Below are 20,243 nucleotides of genomic sequence, written 5' to 3'. Positions count from 1 at the left end.
CAGTCCTTTTCTTTGGTTACAGATATATTTGTTTGTTGCTTTTTTTTTTTTTTTTTTTTTTTTGAGATGGAGTCTCAGTCTGTCACCCAGGCTGGAGTGCAGTGGCGCGATGTCGGCTCACTGCAACTTCCACCTCCTGGGTTCAAGCGATTCTCCTGCCTCAGCCTCCTGTGTAGCTGGGACTACAGGCGTATGCCACCATGCCTGGCTAAGACGGGGTTTCACTATGTTGGCCAGGATGGTCTCGATCTCCTGACCTCATGATCCATCTGCCTCGGCCTCCCAAAATGCTGGGATTACAGGCATGAGCCACTGCGCCCAGCCAGTTTGTTGCTTTAAAATCTCACCTTGCTATCAAATTTCCAGACAGATTTTTGTAAAATCTATCAATCCTTTCTTGATGATTTCACTACCTTCCATTCAGTTTTACTACCTTCATTGGGGCATGAAGCTCCTTTAAGATGATGCAGTGGCTGCAAGCCTGGGATTTTGCTTTGTGACACTGATATTTAAAATACAACTGTCAATACTTTAAAAGGGAGCTGGAAAAGGTTCAACATGAAGCAAACTTAAAGGCCTTAAAGGCCCCTTCACCTTCTCCACATCCAGTTGCTATGGTGGGGGTGGAGAGGATTATTACAGAGCATTGGAATTCTTCGTGGGGTGGGGAGGTGGGGGTGGTCACATAAAGGTTATAAATATCAGCAGCCAAACTCTTGGTTGGCTGTGGAGAACAACTGAGAGACTGTAGTCTCCCCTTAAAGGCACAGAACAAGGAAGCTCCCTGAAGTATGTCCACAAAGGAAGTTCCTCTTCTCTTTGGCAATGCATCATCAACCAAACACCTGCATCAACAACTCACAACTGTAAGCAAATTCCAGCCAGGGAAAGTGACCAGGAGGTGTTAAGCCAGACACAGATTAAGACCACCAAAAATAAAGAAACCAGGGCCTGGCTTAAAGGAAAGCTGACTTAGAAGTGGTTGTTGCCACTATACACAGTCATAATCAGATTATCAGAAGGCTGCTTGTTACATAAATATTTAACTGGTAACCTATTCCACCTGAATTCTAAGTTTCCCATGTATAGGTGGCAATTTCTTCCAGGGCTATAGTTCTCAACAGAGGGTAATTCTGCCTTCCAGGGAGACATTTTTAGTTGTACAACTGGGAAGTTACTAAGTCAGAAATGCTGCTAAACAGCCTACAATGCACAGGACAGCTTCTCACAACAAAGAATTATCCAGTCGAAAACGTTGATAGTGGCAGGCAGAGGTGGTGGCGTGAGTGGCTGCCCCTTTCCTCCCCACCCACCCCCAAGAAATGTCAATAATGCTGAAATTGAGAAATCCATTTTAGGATACTGTCTTTGTTTCCTTGGACCCTAGTTCCTATTTGGGGTAGCTTTGTTTAAGGAAGAAAGGAAAAAACCAAGACAGGCCAAGGAAGGGTCAGCACAAGGTGGGGGTTGGCAGGGATAGAGGATACCCCCTCATCTTGGTAAAGCTGGGGAAACCTAAACCTCCAGGTGACAGACAGGTCATACCAAGTGTGATTTCCTGTCTCTCCAAGGGCAGGTAGATAATGCTAACCTCATTTGCTCTACCCTCTAGTGACTCACTCTCAGGCAGGTGTACTAACTGCCAAAAATGTACATGAGCTGATACTGTCCTTGTAATCATTTGAAAGGAAGGAGTAAACTGGCAGTCTTTCAACTCCATGCTGGGCCCTGTCTTCCAGGGCTTTTCTTTTTCTTTTTCTGGAGACGGAGTCTCTTTCTGACACCCAGGCTGGAGTGCAGCGATGCGATTTCGGCTCACTGCAACTTCCGCCTCCCAGGTTCAAGCCATTCTCTTGCCTCAGCCTCCCCGAATAGCTGAGACTACAGGCATGTGCCACCATGCCCAGCTAATTTTTGTATTTTTAGTAGATACAGGGTTTCACCATGTTGGCCAGGCTCGTCTTTAACTCCTGACCTCAGGTGATCCACCCACCTCAGCCTTCCAAAGTACTGGGATTACAAGCGTGAGCCACCGCCCCCGGCCTCTTCCAGGGCTTTTCTCATGTGCACATGAAGATGTCTAAGCTTGCTTTCTATGCGGCAAAAAATCAATCAATCAATCAATCAATCAATCAAATGAAGGCATTTACAAGACTTTCTTATTCTGTTTTCATAGTAGGATACCTAGGTCCCCCGGTAGAAACTTCAAGTATACTGAGACCCTGATCCTGGGCTCTGCTCAACCTGAATTAGGAATGAAAATAATCCTAAGGAAGCCTGATGCTGCACCTATTAGAACCCAGCAGCCCAGCCTCAAAGACAAGAAGGAAAAGACCAACTGGTTTGGGTGCTTTATATGCACCACTGGGTGAACTGAACCACTATGAGAAACTCACAGACCCTAAAGACGTCTGTGAGTCAATTTTTCCCATTGTTCGTTCGTCCTTCCTTCCTTCTTTCTTCTTTTTTTTTTTTTTTTTTTTTTTTTTGAGACAGGGTCTCACCCTGTTACCCACACTGGACTGCAGTGGCACGAACGCAGCTCACTGCAGCCTCAACGTCTTAGGATCAAGTGATCCTCCTGTGTCAGCCTCCTGTGTAAGCTGGGACAACAAGCATGTGCCACCATGCCTGGCTAATTTACTTATTGTTTGTAGAAGGGCCTCACTTTATTGCCCAGGCTGGTCTCGAACTCCTGGGCTCAAGTGATCTGCCCACATCAGCCTCCCAGAATGCTATGATTATAGGTGTGAGCCACTGTGTCTGGCCCCATTGTTCATTCTTATCACTGAGAGGTAGAATGCCAAGTCTGAAGCATGACCCGAATACACAACAACATAAATACATATGAAAAACGAGTGAATGAAGGTGCATCCAGGTTTCTTGATAATGCTCACCAGTATGATGCCCAAACGATCAAATACTTTCTGAGTGAGAAGTCACATGGTTCTTGGGGGGAGCAGGGGGCAAAGGAGGGGTTGGTTTAAGATTCAGAATGATCTCAATTCAAGTAAAACCTACATAGGGAATTTCAAAATGAGGAAAATCTCTTGTTATCATCAGAGACTTTATATATATATATATATATTTTTTTTTTTACCCTTCCCAGGAAGGTCACTCTAGGGGAATTCTTTGGCTCAAGTTTCAGTGATAAAAAGGTCCTTCCTTTCTTGTTAGCCTCCTGTTAGACACATACAATTCCTTTTCCTCAATAACCAGAGACTCCCTTGTTCAGGAAAACGGAATTTCCTGAAGAGATTGGCCAAAGTCTTTTCTTTCCAGCTTTCTGAAAACAAGCTCAATTCTCTCATTAGTGATTTCTAGAATGGCTTCTTCCTTTCTACTTCCAACAGAGAGCTGAACCTGGTAAAGATCCTAACTCAGGAAGCCTGAGGTCTCTGCCTGGTTTGAGTGGAAAGGAACTCTCTTCCACTCCCACGTGATAGAATCTGGTCAGCCAGTGAGGACCTACTAATCATTCAGAAGCAACTAAGGGAAAGCCTTTCCTAGGAATAATGTATTTTAGTATTCCACATTCATTTAAGGAAGAAATAATTTTCCCCACAGACTGCAGATTCATGGATCTATCAGCAAGTCTGTACAGTCCCAAGGAAGACTGAGGGTTCTTCACAGGCCTAACTCATCTGTCTATTCTATCTCCCATGGAGTTAGCTGGGTCAAAGCAGAGTTTCCATCTCCCAGATTCATATCCTCTTCTCTTGTGCAGATTCTGTGCTAAAAGTATGATTCCATTAAAAAAAGAAAAGAGCTGAAAACTTACAGCTAATGCTGTTTTTAAAAATATTTATCTTCATCTTTGTTTTTCCCTTATTAAAAATAATTTGAATCTGAAAACAGAGTCATATTTTATAAATCCGGCCTGCTGCTGGAGTAAGGAAAGATTACTCTATGGCTGGACTATAACACATTAACCCAGGAACTCAACACTCAAATTATGAAAATGACTCAGTCCTCAGAATGGGCCCAAAAAGACCTTCCCTTTATGCAGCCTCCCGGGGACTATGGAACTGACACACAGAATTTTTCTCCTCTCATTGTTTTCACTTCCGATGAGCTCAGCATGAGTTCAGCCAAGAATATGCTCGTCCCCTCCTGACCAAAGATTTTTGCTGGGAGAAGGCAAAAACTCTTTCCAAAGCTTTTGACTTCCCTTCATGGTGGACAGGTGGAACAGGGCTTTTGATTTGCATCCCCAACTTGAGGGTGGATACTGATCATTTTATGGTAACTACCTACTGACTTGACAATGGACTACACACAGGACATTCCGCCACCCTTCTCCCACTCTTCTTCCAGGCTTGTCTTGTCAACACCAGTCCACTGTTGATGAACACACTCTGCCATAGCCCAGCCGATCAGTGTCCAGTCCCAGCCTTCACATCCAGAGTATCTGAGGTGGAAGGCTTATTTTTAGAAATCCGTGAAACGAATTTGGCTATGACAAGCAACTAAGTGCTATTGAACTCTGAGCACTATTAGGCAACATACTAGGATACAAATAAAATAATGCCCGGTAATTTTTTGAAATCTTCCAGCAACATCAAAAGTCAGAATGTCTCTAGAAACCAAGAAATAAATAAAAAGGAAAAGATGACTTGTCCTCAAATCCAAACACTATTTATGCCCGCATGTGGATTCTTTTGTATATTTTAGCTCATATCTAATGCAATTTTAACAGTCCTGTTTATCTCATTTTCTAGCTCAGTGAAGATTAGAAGGGAGGAATAGACTACACAGACCAAATGACAGCAGTGAAAAGTGATAGCAGTAAGAAATAATACCCTATATCATGGTGGTGGGCAGAAATCCCGAAATTACCTCCTCCTCTCCACACACACATGCACAGCCAATCCAACCAGTACAACACTATAGAGGCCCTAAACAATAACTTCAATATAGAAATCAAAGTGTGCAGTAATTTGGGAATACTTAATACAAAGCAGCTCCAAATGTGTCTCACATCCTTGAGAATATCACCATAGTATAGACAGTACAAACATTTAAACAATGTTAACCTGCACTCATTAAAAAAAACTTATGCATAATACATATTTAGAAAATTAGGCAAATTGAGTATAAAATAATTTCTATATAAACCAGAACCTGGTTAGATAAAACTATTTTGTGTGGTTTTTTTTTGAGAAGGAGTCTCACTCTGTCGCCCAGGCTGGAGTGCAGTGGTGCAATCTCAGCTCACTGCAAGCTCTGCGCCAGGTTCATGCCATTCTCCTGCCTCAGCCTCTCGAGTAGCTGGGACTACAGGTGCCTGCCACCACACCCGGCTAATTTTTTGTTTTTTGTTTTTTTTAGTAGAGACGGGGTTTCACCGTGTTAGCCAGGATGGTCTCGATCTCCTGACCTCGTGATCCACCCACCTCGGCCTCCCCAAGTGCTGAGATTACAGGTGTGAGCCACCGCGCCTGGCTGATAAAACTATTTTGGAGCCTAAAGGGATAAGTTTCAGTTTTCTAAAAACTTCATTGAGTTGGTTAGATGGTTAATTCTAAATAGCCTGGATCCAAGTAAATTGGATAACTGAAGCATACCTGTAGAAGAAAGTCTCTGCTTTTGAGACACTTATAACAAGAGAGGAAAGAAAAATGTGCAAGCTGAAACAGAGAAGGCCACACTACCACTAGAAAGAGAGTTTCTAAGAGGAATGCACTGCTTCACGGGTTTAAGTTTTCTCTACCTACCCTTTCCTTATCTGGGTGCCTCAAGAAACACAAATACGATGACTCCTCTTGCTCAAAATTGTACTATCTCCAAACATGGTAAGAAGGCCTTCAGCCAATGTCCCACTTTAGTGCTGAATTTCTCCCAAGCTCCTAGAGGGGCCCTTCTGAAACAGCCACATTTTTGCACTTGGATCCTGTCTACAAAATTGTGACGTCTCTAGGACCATGTGGCTCTGAGTTGGTGTCAACATTACCTCTGCATCCATGTTTTTAAGATAAATAACGCTGGCAAGCAGGGTCTCTGAGATCACAATTTTACTTTAATGGCAGGAGTGTTAACTGTGTAAGTAGGAATAATTAACTCTAGTGATGGAAACAAAGTGCTGGAAGTATCCTTTCCAAATCTATTCCATGTACAGTGGCAGAGTGAGAGACTTTTACGTATTTACAACAAGGAAAACTCTAGGGGCAACAGGTTCACACAGTGAGAGCCAAGATCCAACAGATGTGCTCCTAACCCAGTAAATCCACACTTTTGGGTCATGTAATCATCTCCTGTTACTTTAATTTATACTCACACAATTTCAAGACTGGAAATTTTGGCTCAGGCAAAGAATTAAAGTATTTTTGCAATTAAGGCAGTACTTCTCAAACACTCCTATAGGCAAAGAACTTGTACTCTTGAGGAGTCTGGGATGTATTATTAAGCTGCTTACTATATAAATGGGAGATTTATTTGAAGTGTCATGTTTTATCTTAACAATTAGCGATAATTTTATGTTTTATTCCATAATATATCAAATATACATCAATATCCTCCCCTAAAATCTGTGTAAAATAAACACTTTAGGAAGATGAGACTATGTTTAACTTACGGCTTTTCATACCTCAATTTGAAAAACAGGGGGCTGAGTGTGGTGACTAATGCCTGTAATCCCAGCAATTTGGGAGGCTAGGGCGGGTGGATCACTTGAGGTCAGGAGTTGGAGACCAGCCTGGCCAATATGGTGAAACCCCATCTCTACTAAAAATATAAAAATTAACCAGGCGTGGTGGCGAGCGCCTGTAACCCCAGCTACTTGGAAGGCTGAGGCAGGAGGATCACTTGAACCCGGGAGGTGGAAGTTTCAGTGAGCCTAGATTGCCCCACTGCACTCCAACCTGGGCAACAGAGCAAGACTCTGTCTCCAAAACAAAAACAAAAACAAAAACAAAACAGAGACCTGAAGATACATTCACTGCTATTACAAAATCTGGTAATCTGAAATCTCAAGAAATCCTAAGAGGAAATTCTTACAGTAAGAGATAAGACTTGGACATTTCTTTCTATATCCTTAATTGGTTATAAAGACTGAAATAAACTACAATAGAAAAATGCTCTGGCTGGGCGTGATGGCTCACGCCTGTAATCCCAACACTTTGGTAGTCTGAGGTGGGCGGATTGCCTGAGCTCAGGAGTTTGAGACCAGCCTGGGAGACATGGCGAAACCTCGTCTCTACAAAAAATACAAAAAATTAGCTGGGTATGGTGGCGCCTGTGGTCCCAGCTACTTGGGAGGCTGAAGTGGGAGGATCGCTTGAGCCTATGAGGTCAAGTCAGCAGTGAGCCGAGATCGCACCACTGCACTCCAGCCTGGGTGAGAGAGAGAGAGAGACCCTGTCTCAAAAAAAAAAAAAAAAAAAAAAAGAAGAAAAAGAAAAAGAAAAAGAAAAATGCTCAAACCAGTTTACTCAGAAGTCCAAGAGCCTATTTTGTCTTCAGACAGTGTGCTTTCATGGTGATGGAAGTGACAATAATAAAACTAGGGACAGAAGCTAAAATGTATACTTGACTGGTTCCAAGTTACAAGCAGATAAATACATGTAAAAGAAAAAGAAAAACAAGGTTAAGACTTACTTTAAAATCTGCTAATTGTTGGTTGATGATTTCCACTTCGGTCCCCACTACCCACTGGAGGGCCTCTGCCTCCTCTGCTGCTGTGGTCGCGTCATTGAGTCCTTTCAACTTCCTGTAGAAGTCCTCTACACGGCCTAGTGTCAATTCCAGCTGTTCCTGACGAGCTTTCCCCCTCTCTGTCAGTTTGCCACACTGTTTGTTCAGGGCTTCTAGCTCCCTTTTGAGACCTAACAAGTCCAGAGTCCCCTCTTCTTCTAGCATATGTCGACACTCTGCTTCAGAGGCCTCTATGTCTAATTTGAGGACCTGAATTTTGTTAAGGAATAGCCGGACATCCTCGATTTGGGACTGGAGGCTATCAGTGTCTCTGCCAATAGCACCCATGCCATCTAGCTCATCATCCAGGTCTGCCAATTGAGAAAACATCTCTCGGACCCGGCAGTGAAACTGGCCAATCCCCTCCAGCTTGTTTTCCATCATCACACAACCACTGTTCACTCTTTGCTTAACTTCGAGGAACTCTTGCTGGGCGACCTCAGCTTGATGGAGAAGTTGGGAAGCATCAGATCCATCTGGGGCATCTTCTACCAGCCCCTGAGTAAAGTTCCTCAGATAGTCTACCTGAGGCTCTAGGGCCTGCAGCACTTCCTGTTGAGCTCTTAGCTTCTCCAGGTTCTTGTTGCTACAGGCTTGAGAACCCAGAGCATCAAAGATCTCAAGTTGGTGTTTGGCTCCTTCAACCTTCTTTTCAATATTCTTAAAGCTTTCCTGGAACTCCTTGAGCCTCTGAGTCATTTCTTCGAGTGACCCTGTTTTGGCCTGCAGCTCTTCTGTAATAGCATCCATGTTCTGGTTGATCCCAGCCTTCTCATCCCGGATTCCATCCTCATCTGCTTCTGAAGAATTGATCAGAATGTCAGCAGCACTATTCAGTATTTCCAGCAGGGAGCGACGCTTCTCCACCTCACTCAGCATAGCCTTTGATCTTAGGAGACTGGACTCTAGCTGCACTGGATCCAGAGTGACTCGCAACTCAGACATCTTAGCTTTACAATCTTCTATCCATGGCACAAGGTCTTCCACATGCCACTGATATTTCTGAGCTTTCTGCATACAATCCTTGAGCCTGGATTGTCTGTCTGCAGTTTTTCTACTAAGCTCTTCCCAATGGTTTTTGAGCTCAACCAACTGGTTTTGTAGAGTCCTTTTCTCTTCTCCAGGAGGTACAGAAAGAAGTAGAGATTCCCCTTCAGCCACAATCACCTCATAGGAGCCACTGTGCTGATTAAGACTTTTCTGAAACTCTTCATTCTCCTGTAGCTGAGACTGTAGCCGCTCCAATTTTGCAGAAATTGGGCAGTTTTTTGCTTGCTGGCTTTGTTTATCATCCAACCAGGTCCTCAGCTCATCAAACATTTGCTGGAACTGCTGGGTGCTGGCAAGAGCTGCCTGGAGTCTGTTCATGCGATCAGCTGAAATGAGAAAATAAAATTGAAATAAATAAAGCCTGAACCCTGGCATTTGAAATGTTTGCTGAGAGTACATGGTCTAATCTTAGGGGAAGGGAACTAATGTTACTTGAGGCCCTACCAAAAAGAGGCATATAATTAGGCTCCTTCATGTACACTATCTTATTTAATCCTCATATCAACCTTGTAAGGTGATCTAAGTAACAGAAGTAAACTTTGACTTCTAGCTAGTAAACGTGAAAGTCATAAACATTTCCAGAAAAATAAATAATAAATTAATGACACAATTTTTCTTCTACCAAGTTATCATAAGAAGTCCAGAAAAGGCCGGGTGCAGTGGCTCATGCCTGTAATCCCTGCACTTGGGGAGGCTGAGGTGGGAGGATCAGTTGAGCCCAGGAGTTCAAGACTAGCTTGGGCAACAAAGCAAGACCTCGTCTCTACTAAAAATAAAAATAATCGCCGGGTGCGGTGGCTCACGCCTGTAATCCCAGCACTTTGGGAGGCCAAGGCGGGCAGATCACGAGGTCAAAAGTTCAAGATCAGCCTGGCCAACATGGTGAAACACCGTCTCTACTAAAAATACAAAAATTAGCCAGGCATGGTGGCACATGCTTGTTGTCCCAGCTACTTGGGAGCCTGAGGCAGGAGGACTGCTTGAACTGAGGAGGCGGAGGTTGCAGTGATCCAAGATCGTGCCATTGCACTCCAGCTGGGGCTGTCGACAGAGTGAGACTCTGTCTCCAAAAAAAAAAAAAAAAAATCAGCTGGGCATGGTGGCATGTGTCTATAGTCCCACCTACTTGGGAGGCTGAGGTGGGAGGATCACTTGAGTCCGGGAGATTGAGGCTGCAGTGAGCCATGATCACACTACTTTACTCCAGCCCGGGTGACAGGGCAAGACCCTGTGTGTGTGGTGTGCATAATATTAAAAAAAAAAAAAAAAAAAAAAAAAGTGGGTATCAATGACAGTATATGTGGAACTCCATTTATTAGTACATCTATGGGGATGAATCTCTACTTGCTGATTGAAATTTTATTAGAGCTTTTATCTTTAGGACTATGCTATGTAAACCTTCACATTTTTAAGTGTTCACTGTGTAACAACCACAGCAGTTCTCACTGCGACTAGGAGAAGGAATTGGTTTAACACCATTCTGAGTCTAAAAATTATGTAAGGGAATCCTAGAATCTTGGGACTACTCCTAACCCATTCCTTCTTTCTGCTTGCCTCTAATAATGGCAGAAGTATGTTCTTCACCCCAACTTACCTGCAAGGTCTTCTAAACCTTGGAGAGGCAGGGCAACTGTCTCCAAACGCTTCTTCAGTTCATCCTTGAGGTACTGCTCACCAATGAGCACTGAGAGTTCATCGCACAGTGTCTGAGCCTCCTTAACCTCGTGGTCTAACTGCTCCAAGTCAGATCGAATTTCACTGGTCTCTTCCAATTGCTGCTTTACAGCCTCTGGTTGGGTGCTGATAGCTGACTGGCCACTCAGCCGTTGTCCAACTGCCCTCACCTTCTCTGATAAGTCCTGGAGCAGTTCCTGGTACTGGGTGCTCTTAACAATAGCTTGGTCAATTTGGCTGGAACGGGAGTTGAGTTTGTCAGTCAGCTCAACCCATTTCTGATTGATGCTCTGGAGTTCTTTCTGTACTTGGCTGGTGGACAGAGAGACATCTCCAGGGCCTGTTAGGATGCCCTGAGCTGCCTCATTCAGTTGCTCATGCTGTTGCCTGCGTGCTTCAAATTCCTTTAGCATAAACTGAAACAGAAATGACACCAAGATGTTTACACAGGAAAAGAACAGATCTATCTAAAAGCAGTGTCAGGCCAGGCACAGTGGCTCATGTCTGTAATTGCAGCACTTTGGGAGGCCGAGGTGGGAGGATCACTTGAGATCAGGAGTTCAAGACTAGCCTGGCCAACGTGGCGAAACCCTGTTTCTACTAAAAATACAAAAATTAGTGGGGCATGCTGGTGAACACCTGTAGTCCCAGCTACTCGGGAGGGTGAGGCACGAGAATTGCTTCAACCCAGGAGGCCGAGGTTGCAATAAGCTGAGACAGCACCACTGCACTCCAGCCTGGGCAACAGAGTGAGACTTTGTCTCCAAAAAAGAAAAAGCAGTGTCAAAACAAAAACTGATGTTGGATTGTGCCAAATAGTGCCAACTACTTTAAAAAATAAGCCAGAAAACTAAAGGACTGGGCTATTAGGCTGAGGCAGTATCACCTAACAATTGCTTAATAAAAACTTACTTTGAAAGGATCACTGATTGTTCCTATTTTATTTCTTTTCCTTATTTGTTCCATTCTGTTTCAATGTCAGTTACTAAGGCCAGACGTGGCTGAGAAATTAAAGTTGGCATTCATCTGCTTTGCCATGCAATGGCCAAGCCTCTGAGTTGGGAGTTCAGAACACTGGATCCCAGAGTCAGCTGTATTACTAGCTGGGCTTGCCATGTCAACTCTCAGTGTCTGTTTTTCTTAGTTTCTTTCTTAGAATTCGAAGAGCATATAAATCTGTATTTTATAATATAGCATAATTAGACAAAGAGCTTCTTTAAGGCAATGACTATGGCTTTTTTTCTTTTCATATCCCTTGCTGCTTTCATCAAAAAAGTTAAGATTACAGGATCTGGAGTCAGACTGCCTATGTTCAAATCCTGGTTCTGTCACCTACTAGCTGTATGACCTTAGGCAAGATTTAACAAGTTCTCAAACCCCAGCTTCCTCATCTGTAAAATGAGGACAGTAAAGTACTTATTTTGGCTGTTATAAGGATTAAATGAGATAATTTATAGAAAGTACTCAGTATTTACACTGCACAAAAATAAATAAGACATAGCCTCATGAAATGACAAATGTGTGAACAATGAACTATAATAAAATGTAACAAAAGTAAAAATGATTAAACTCTGATGTGAACATGCAACACAGAACTGTGAAAGCACGGAATAGGGTGATTAATTCCGTTGGGGATGACAAATGGCAGAAGACAGAAATCAGGAAAGGCTCCCTAGATGTGACAATAAAGAACGAGTAGTTCTCCAAGCAGAGTAGAGATTAAGGCTGGTGAAAGGCACTTCAGGGGAGGGTCTAGGATTAGCAGACATACAGAGGTCAAAACCATTTTCATAATAATACTAAGATGTTATTTGTCTTTTAAAATTTCTGCGCTGTCACAAATGTTCAATGATGTTTTCCAGAGGCCACGTGGCATTCGATATTGTAACAGATATGCAGAAGCAAATATAAGAATAGCCTATTAAGCCAGAAATTAAGATTTGCAAAGATATAAAATAATGCCACCTTTTTTTTTCTTTTTTTTTTTTTTTTTTTGAGACAGAGTCTCGCTCTGTTGCCCAGGCTGGAGTGCAGTGGCACCATCTTGGCTCACTGCCAGCTCCGGCTCCCGAGTTCATGCCATTCTCCTGCCTCAGCCTCCCGAGCAGCTGGGACTACAGGCACCCGCCACCACACTTGGCTAATTTTTTGTATTTTTAGTAGAGACAGGGTTTCACTGTGCTAGCCAGGATGGTCTTGATCTCCTGACCTCGTGATCTACCCAAAGTGCCTCGGCTTCCCAAAGTGCTGGGATTACAGGCGTAAGCCACCGTGCCCGGCCAATGCCACTCTTACCATCAAACTTTTATGTTTTGGAAAATGCTATCTTTTCATTAAAAATATGTTACTTAGGTTAATGTGATGGTTTTATCATTGCTATTTTAAAAATTTAAATATATGCTTTTAAAATTCCTCAGTATTTTAATACAATAAATGTTAATAGATAAACACAAGCTCTTGGGGATCCTCAGTAATTTTTCAGAGAATAAAAGGGGTTCTTGAAACCAAAAAGTTTGAAAACCCCGGATCAGAAAAATATTTGTAAGTAGACTAAATAGGACTCAATAATTACCTGGATGCAGGAACTGAAAGAAGCAGTTCCTTCAAAAAGTACTCTTAGTAAGATTAATTTAAGGAACTTGGTAAGTTGAGAAGACATGGACCAGGCTGTGGGAGAATGTAAAAGAAGGAAAAGCCTCCAGGCAGGATTTCATTGGAAATGATGTAATTTTGACCAACCTAAATTTCTTTCTTTTTTTTTTTCTTTTTTGAAGCAGTTTTTGCTCTGTTGCCCAGGCTGGAGTGCAGTGGCACCATCTTGGCTCATGGCAACCTTCGTCCCATGGGTTCGAGCAATTCTCCTGCCTTAGCCTCCCGAGTAGCTGGTACTACAGGCGCCCGCCACCACGCCCGGCTAATTTTTGTATTTTTAGTAGAGGCGAGGTTTCACTGTGTTGGGCAGGCTGGTCTTGAACTCCTGACCTCAGGTGATCCACCCACCTTGGCCTCCCAAAGTGCTAGGATTATAAGGATTATAGGTGTGAGCCACAGCACCTGGCCTGACCAACCTAAATTTCTATGATGTTAGGCACTTAAATCAATTTTTTTGAGGTTTGATCACAGAAAATCCTATGTAAAGCCAGCAGATATAAGATATTAAGTAATGTGGATCACTATCACAGGGGATTACAAGTAAAAAAAAATTTTTTTTTTTTTTTTTGAGATGGAGTCACACTCTATTGCCCAGGCAGGAGTGCAGTGGCACGATCTAGTCTCACTGCAACCTCAGCCTCCTGGGTTCAAGTGATTCTCCTGCCTCAGCCAATAAGCTGGGATTACAGGCACGTGCCACCACGCCCGGCTAAATTTTGTATTTTTAGTAGAGACAGGGTTACGTCGTGTTAGCCAGGATGGTCTTGATCTCCTGACCTTGTGACCCGCCCACCTCCACCTCCCAAAGTGCTGGGATTACAGGTGTGAGCCACCACGCCCAGCCACAAGTAAAATATAATTCCATAATTTAGTCAGAAAAACTCTCCATTCTCATATCTCCTCATCTTACTGTCTCTATTAATAATAGAGTTTTTGACTGTTTACTATTTTACAGGCACCATGATTAACACCTTATAAATACCTCATTTAAACTGAGACTGAGAGATTAAATGACTTGTCCAGGATCACATGAAATCTACTTACTGGGAGAAACATTCAAACCCAGTTTCATGTGATTCAATTTCTTTGTTACTATATTGCTCACCTGGACCTGTTGCTTTTGTGCATTCAACATGTTGGGGTCAATAGACAGGGGCCCCAGCACTCCCATCATCAGTTCTTTCTCCATCAGCCACGGCCGGAGCTGGGATTCTGCAGCCTGGAAGCAGGCCAGATGACTTGCAGATTCCTCTAGCTGCCTTTGCCGAGCCACAGTCACCTCAGTGGCCCTTTCCCATCGGGAATCTGTAGAGAGGAAATGAGGGAATGTATTCCTTTACATTATCAACAACTGGCCTGGTCCCTAAGTTATGTTCCTAATATACTGCAGGAAATGACCCCAGAAGCGTTATTTATTTATTTACTTATTTGAGACAGTGTCTCACTCTATCATCCAGGATAGAGCAGTGGCACGATCATGGCTCACTGAAGCCTCAACCTTCTGGGCCCAAGTAATCCTCCCACCTCAGCATCCCAAGTAGCTGGCACTATAGGTATGAGCCACCATGCCCAGTTAATTTTTAATTTTTTGTAGAGATGGGATCTCCCTGTGTTGCCCAGGCTGTTCTCGAACTCCTCAAGTGGGAAGATCACTTGAGCCCAAGAGTTCAAGGCCAGCTTGGACAACAAAGCAAGACCCTATCTCTACAAAAAAATTTAGAAATTGGCTAGTTGTGGTAGCACATGCCTGTGGTCCCAGCTACTCAGGAGGCTGAAGCAGGAAGACTGCTTGAGCCAGGGAAGTCGAGGCTGTAGTGAGCTACATCGTGTCACTGCACTCCAGCCTGGGTGACAAAGCAAGACCCTGTCTCAAAAAAAAAAAAAAAAAAGCCAGGCATGGTGGCTCACACCTATAATCCCAGCACTTTGGGAGGCCAAGGTGGGTGGATCTCTTGAGGTCAGGAGTTCGAGACCAGCCTGACCAACATGGAGAAACCCCCTCTCTACTAAAAATACAAAATTAGCTGGACATGGTGGCGCATGCCTGTAATGCCAGCTACTCCGGAGGCTGAGGGAGGAGAATCACTTGAACCCGGGAGGTGGAGGTTGCGGTGAGCCAAGATCCTGCCACTGCACTCTAGCCTGGACAACAAGAGCAAAACTCCGTCTCAAAAAAAAAAATTAATTAAATTAAAAAAAATTCATCTACGCTGTTTACAGTTCAATATTATGAGTACACAATTTATCTAATCTATTGAATATTTTTATTATTTCCATCTTTCATTTTTATCATTAATACTCTCTTTAGTTCTTTCGTTATGTTTTTTTTGGAGACAGGGTCCCCCTCTGTTGCCCAGGTTGGAGTTCAGTGGCACAATCATAGCTCACTGCAGCCTTGAACTCCTGGGCTCAAGCAATCGTCTCACCTCAGCCTCCCCAGTAGCTAGGACTCCAGGCTCATGCCACCACACCTGGCTAATTTGTTTTTCCTTACTTTTTGTAGAGACAGGATCTTGCTATGTTGCCCAGACTGGTTTGAACCCCTAGCTTCAAGCAATCCTCCTGTCTCGGATTCCCAAAGTGCTGAGATTACACGTGTGAGCCACTGTTCCTGGCATCTCTTTGGTTCCTGATCACAGGAGATTATCAGTTTGACTTGCCCAAGAAAGCCAAACTTCTGACTCTTTGAGTGGAATTTCTAATTTTCTTCCCAATTTAGGCTCATGCTCTGGCCCATCTGGGCCCTAATTGCTTATTTATAAAAATTAACTAAAAATAATTCCTGTTTTATAGGATGTGCTGAAATTCTCTACCTGCTTTGAAGACAAGTAACTTAGCAAATCTGCAAAACTCTTGTGAAAACTTACTGAGTTCTTCCTGAATTTTCTTCCAATTTTCTGCTTCCTGTGAGTTGGGATATGTCACCAGTAATCCAGCCAGGGCTTCCTTTACTTTTTGAATTTTTGGAGAATTCTGTTCCAATTCAGCCAGGAAGGCCTAGGAGAAACAATGTCATGCATGCCATGAGATTCTGGACAGGAAACAAAGCTGTGTGTGTGGTAGAAATGATTGGAAAACTGGGCGGTTATTATTGGTTCTACTAGGATCCTATCAACGACTTGTTTAGTGGTGTTAAGATACTTAACCCTTCTACTTCAATTTTTATTTTAAAATGAAAATCTAAATGGCAGGATCTGAGTTTCTTTTATGTATAACACATCAGTAGAACACAATAAGAAGGAATTATTAATCCCAATAAACTAAAAATACCTAGATATGATGATAACATATCTTGAAGGAGATGAGATGCCACGCTCAATGGGAATATTAAAATTTTGGTGAAAATTTCCTACAGGATTTTCTCTGGTATTATATCTTCTGATATTTTTCCTAGTCTCACATGTCAATCTTTTTTTTTTTTTTTTTTTTTTTTTTTTGAGACGGAGTCTCGCTCTGTCGCCCAGGCTGGAGTGCAGTGGCGCAATCTCGGCTCACTGCAAGCTCCGCCTCCCGGGTTCATGCCATTCTCCTGCCTCAGCCTCTCCGAGTAGCTGGGACTACAGGCGCCCGCCACTACGCCCGGCTAATTTTTTTTGTATTTTTTTTTTTAGTAGAGACGGGGTTTCACCGTGGTCTTGATCTCCTGACCTCGTGATCCGCCCGCCTTGGCCTCCCAAAGTGCTGGGATTACAAGCGTGAGCCACCACGCCCGGCCTCACATGTCAATCTTAAGAATCAACTGTAATCACTGTTATTTAGATCCCTCTAAGAATTGGAAAGGTACTTTGATAAGAATGGTTTGTCTTGCTTATAGCATCATATAGAAAATGAGATCCCATTCTCAATGAGCTAATGATTCTGGGGAGGGCTATTCTTTTTCTGCAAACATATCTGGTTTTGTTTCTGAACCTAACTTATAACAATTTCTTTTTTTTTTTTTTTTTTTTTTTGAGACGGAGTCTTGCTTTGTCACCCAGGCCGGAGTGCAGTGGCACAATCTCAGCTCACTGCAAGCTCCGCCTCCCGGGTTCACGCCATTCTCCTGCCTCAGCCTCCCCGAGTAGCTGGGACTACAGGTGCCCGCCACCACGCCCGGCTAATTTTTTGTATTTTTAGTAGATACGGGGTTTCACCGTGGTCTCGATCTCCTGACCTCGTGATCCACCCGCCTCGGCCTCCCAAAGTGCTGGGATTACAAGCGTGAGCCACCGCGCCCAGCTAACAATTTCTAATTTCATAAGAAAATTCTCTAGGAGAGTTAGGGCATATTAGTCATTTAGAAAGTCAAACATACTGCCCATCACAGCCTGGATTGTTGCCCATGTCTCTCTCCCAGATGCCTGGGCTTGGGCAGGAACATTGGTATAGCTATCTCTTCCTCTTGGTGTTGGGAGGCAACTAATCTAAACACAGTACCTTGTTAGATTCAGCTTGGGCTTTCACTGTTTCTGTCTTGGTTGGAGATGACATGGCATCCATGGATTTCAGGACTTCCTCTTTTGATTCCAGCCACTGCAGCACAGAGTTTGCCTCCTTGTGAACCTCCTCCATTCTGTTGAGGATAGCCTGAAGGCTTTCCTGGCGTTCATGAAGTACTCCCCCTAGTTTCTCATACTTCAAGTTTACATCTGACATGTCACACTGGATCTCCGTCAGATCTAGTACCATAGAAACAGAAATCAGATTGGAGACAGCTCTTTGAGTATGTTCCTTGACTCCTCACTCCTGAATTATTTGCATCTCTCTTACTCCTTCTAGTGAATCTAGAGATTATCTTCCTGTTAAATCATACAAAAGTTCCTGTATATATACACAAAACAAAATGGTTCTCATTAATCTGCTTTCTGGTTTTGGCATTATATACTCAGATGTATACCTTAAAATGCTAAACATGGGAACAACAAAAGCGAAGGGAGCAAAGTAAGAAATTAACCTTAGTCTACTATTGGGATTAAGGGACTTGGAGCATTCTTCCATCCCTTCTTCTCCAAACTACAGAGAAGTCACCTAGCTGGGAGGCTGAGAGCTAGACTAGATTACCTCTAGTATAACTTCTTTATAATTCAAAGATTAACATATATTTTCTTTGAGTTCTTTCCCTATTTGCCTTATCTAGTGATCCAATCTATTGTATTTCTACAATACCTTTAGCTTCAGGGGCTGCCAACCTGTCCATGGTCTATAGCCAGCAAATCACAGTTGCTTCTCCCCAGATTTTTATCCTCACACCCATTCTGGCAGCAGTTCTTCCACACATATTGCAACATACACAGATGTAAACATGGACACTGTCCTAACACATCCAACAAAGAAGCACTGTTGAAATGGCATTCTCACCTTTGCAGGTGTGGTATCCGTTTACACTGCCTACAGAGCTTCCTACAGAGGGCAGTATGGAACCTGAGCAGAAGGACAGGGAGACAAACAGGGCAAGACCAACGTGTTAGGAATACATATAGGCACTGAATTTGTCCTTTGGCCCTCACTTTAAGCTTAGGTATCAGGAAGTTAACACAGCACAAGACAACATACTCATGGAAAGAGACAAATTATTTTAGCTGCCAGGCAACAAAATGTCACTCGAGGTTCTTAGCAGGAATGATTCTTAATCCTTTCTAGAGGAAATTCATATCCCCTTTTTATTAAATCTCCAACTTGAATTCTTTGGATGCTGCCCTAATTTTGTGAAGCAAGTACTGGTAAGATTATTAAGTCTAGAAGGGTACTTGCCATATTTTGGAATGAGCTTTTATAATAAAGCCAGAAAGTTTCACCTTTTGTATCAATATCTTTCAATATAATAAAAATGCAAATACCATTAAGGACAGAAAAAGCAGCCTTTTTTTTTTTTTTTTTTTTTTTTTTTTTTTTGAGACAGAGTCTCACTCTGTCGCCCAGACTGAAGTGCAGTGGCATGATCTCGGCTCACTGCAACTTCCACTTCCGGGTTCAAGCAATTCTCTCATCTCAGCCTCCCAAACAGCTGGGATTACAGGCGCCTGCCACCAGGCCCGGCTAATTTTTGTATTTTTAGTAGAGATGGGGTTTCACCATGTTGGTCAGGCTGGTCTCAAACTCCTGACCTCAGGTGATCTGCCTGCCTCGGCCTCCCAAAGTGCTGGGATTATAGGCATGAGTCACCGTGCCTGGCCTAAAAAGCAGCCTGCTTCTAATAAACACATTAAAATAAGCCCTTGTTATATTCTTTCTAAAGGAAGATTCTTTGCCTTTTCTTTCATAACCTCTTCTTGCTCACCTTTCCCCAAGAAAAAACAGAAATCCTAAGTGCCAATAAATCTGGCTCATCAACATTCCTATAAATTGTGCTTTAGGCCTTTGGTTCTGTTTCTAATCACCATAATTTCACACACATTCTCCCCAAACTGATTCCTTATATTTCAGAAAAGTTGCCCAAGATAGGTAAAAACCAGGTGACATAATGATAAATATTATACAGAAATCTGAAAAATATTCATAATGATACTTTAAAAGGACAGAAAACTCTCGTATGCACTGACTTCACTGTACAAAAAGTCATGTGCAAGGTTATATTACAAAATAGTTGGCTGGGTGCAGTGGCTCACACCTGTAATCCTAGCACTTTGGGAGGCTGAGGTGGGTGGATTGCCTGAGCTCAGGAGGTTCGAGACCAGCCCGGGCAATATGGTGAAACCCCATCTCTACTAAAATACAAAAAATTAGCTGGGTGTGGCAGCAGATGCCTGTAGTCCCAGCTACTAGGGAGGCTGAGGCAGGAGAATCGATTGAACCCGGGAGGCAGAGGTTGCAGTGAGCCAAGATGGTGCCACTGCACTCTAGTCTGGGCAACAGAGCAAGACTCCGTCTCAAAACAAAAACAAAAACAAAAGTTATAGGCCAGGTGTAATGGCTCATGCCTGTAATCCCAGCACTTTGGGAGGTTGGAAGTTTAAGACCAGCCTAGGCAACACAACGAGACCCTGTCTCTACAAAAAAGTTAAAAAAAAAAAAGTTAGTCAGGCATGACAGTGCACATTTGTGGTCCTAGCTACTCGGGAGCTTGAGGTAGGATGATTGCGTGGGCCTAGGAGGTCAAAGCTACGGAGAACCATGATCACACTACTGTATTCCAGCCTGGGTGACAGAGTGAGACCCTGTCTCTAAAAAGAAGGAAAAAAATTAGCTGAATTAGGGTG

The 20,243-nt window shown here is 43.2% G+C and overlaps 1 protein-coding gene across 34 annotated transcripts in view; it reads right to left on the bottom strand.

Annotated features, from left to right (window-relative positions):
- MACF1 (microtubule actin crosslinking factor 1) overlaps positions 1 to 20,243 on the bottom strand; it is a 406,463-nt gene that overhangs the window by 90,864 nt on the left and 295,356 nt on the right. For 31 of the 34 annotated variants that reach the window (XM_030823503.1, XM_030823500.1, XM_030823502.1 and 28 more), the window contains 6 exons: positions 18,406 to 18,468; positions 17,485 to 17,726; positions 15,936 to 16,065; positions 14,174 to 14,373; positions 10,337 to 10,832; positions 7,597 to 9,068 (listed from right to left, as the gene is read on the bottom strand). In XM_030823503.1, coding sequence (XP_030679363.1) covers positions 7,597 to 9,068; positions 10,337 to 10,832; positions 14,174 to 14,373; positions 15,936 to 16,065; positions 17,485 to 17,726; positions 18,406 to 18,468 — 2,603 coding nt within the window. The remainder of the gene's footprint in view (positions 1 to 7,596; positions 9,069 to 10,336; positions 10,833 to 14,173; positions 14,374 to 15,935; positions 16,066 to 17,484; positions 17,727 to 18,405; positions 18,469 to 20,243) is intronic. The other 3 variants (XM_030823514.1, XM_030823491.1, XM_030823515.1) reach the window with 1 other exon arrangement.

This window comes from Nomascus leucogenys, chromosome 12 (genome assembly GCF_006542625.1).
Source record: "Nomascus leucogenys isolate Asia chromosome 12, Asia_NLE_v1, whole genome shotgun sequence".
Lineage (NCBI taxonomy): Eukaryota > Metazoa > Chordata > Mammalia > Primates > Hylobatidae > Nomascus > Nomascus leucogenys.
The sequence above is the reverse complement of the archived record's forward strand: the minus strand, read 5'-3'. Positions and strand labels throughout refer to the sequence as shown.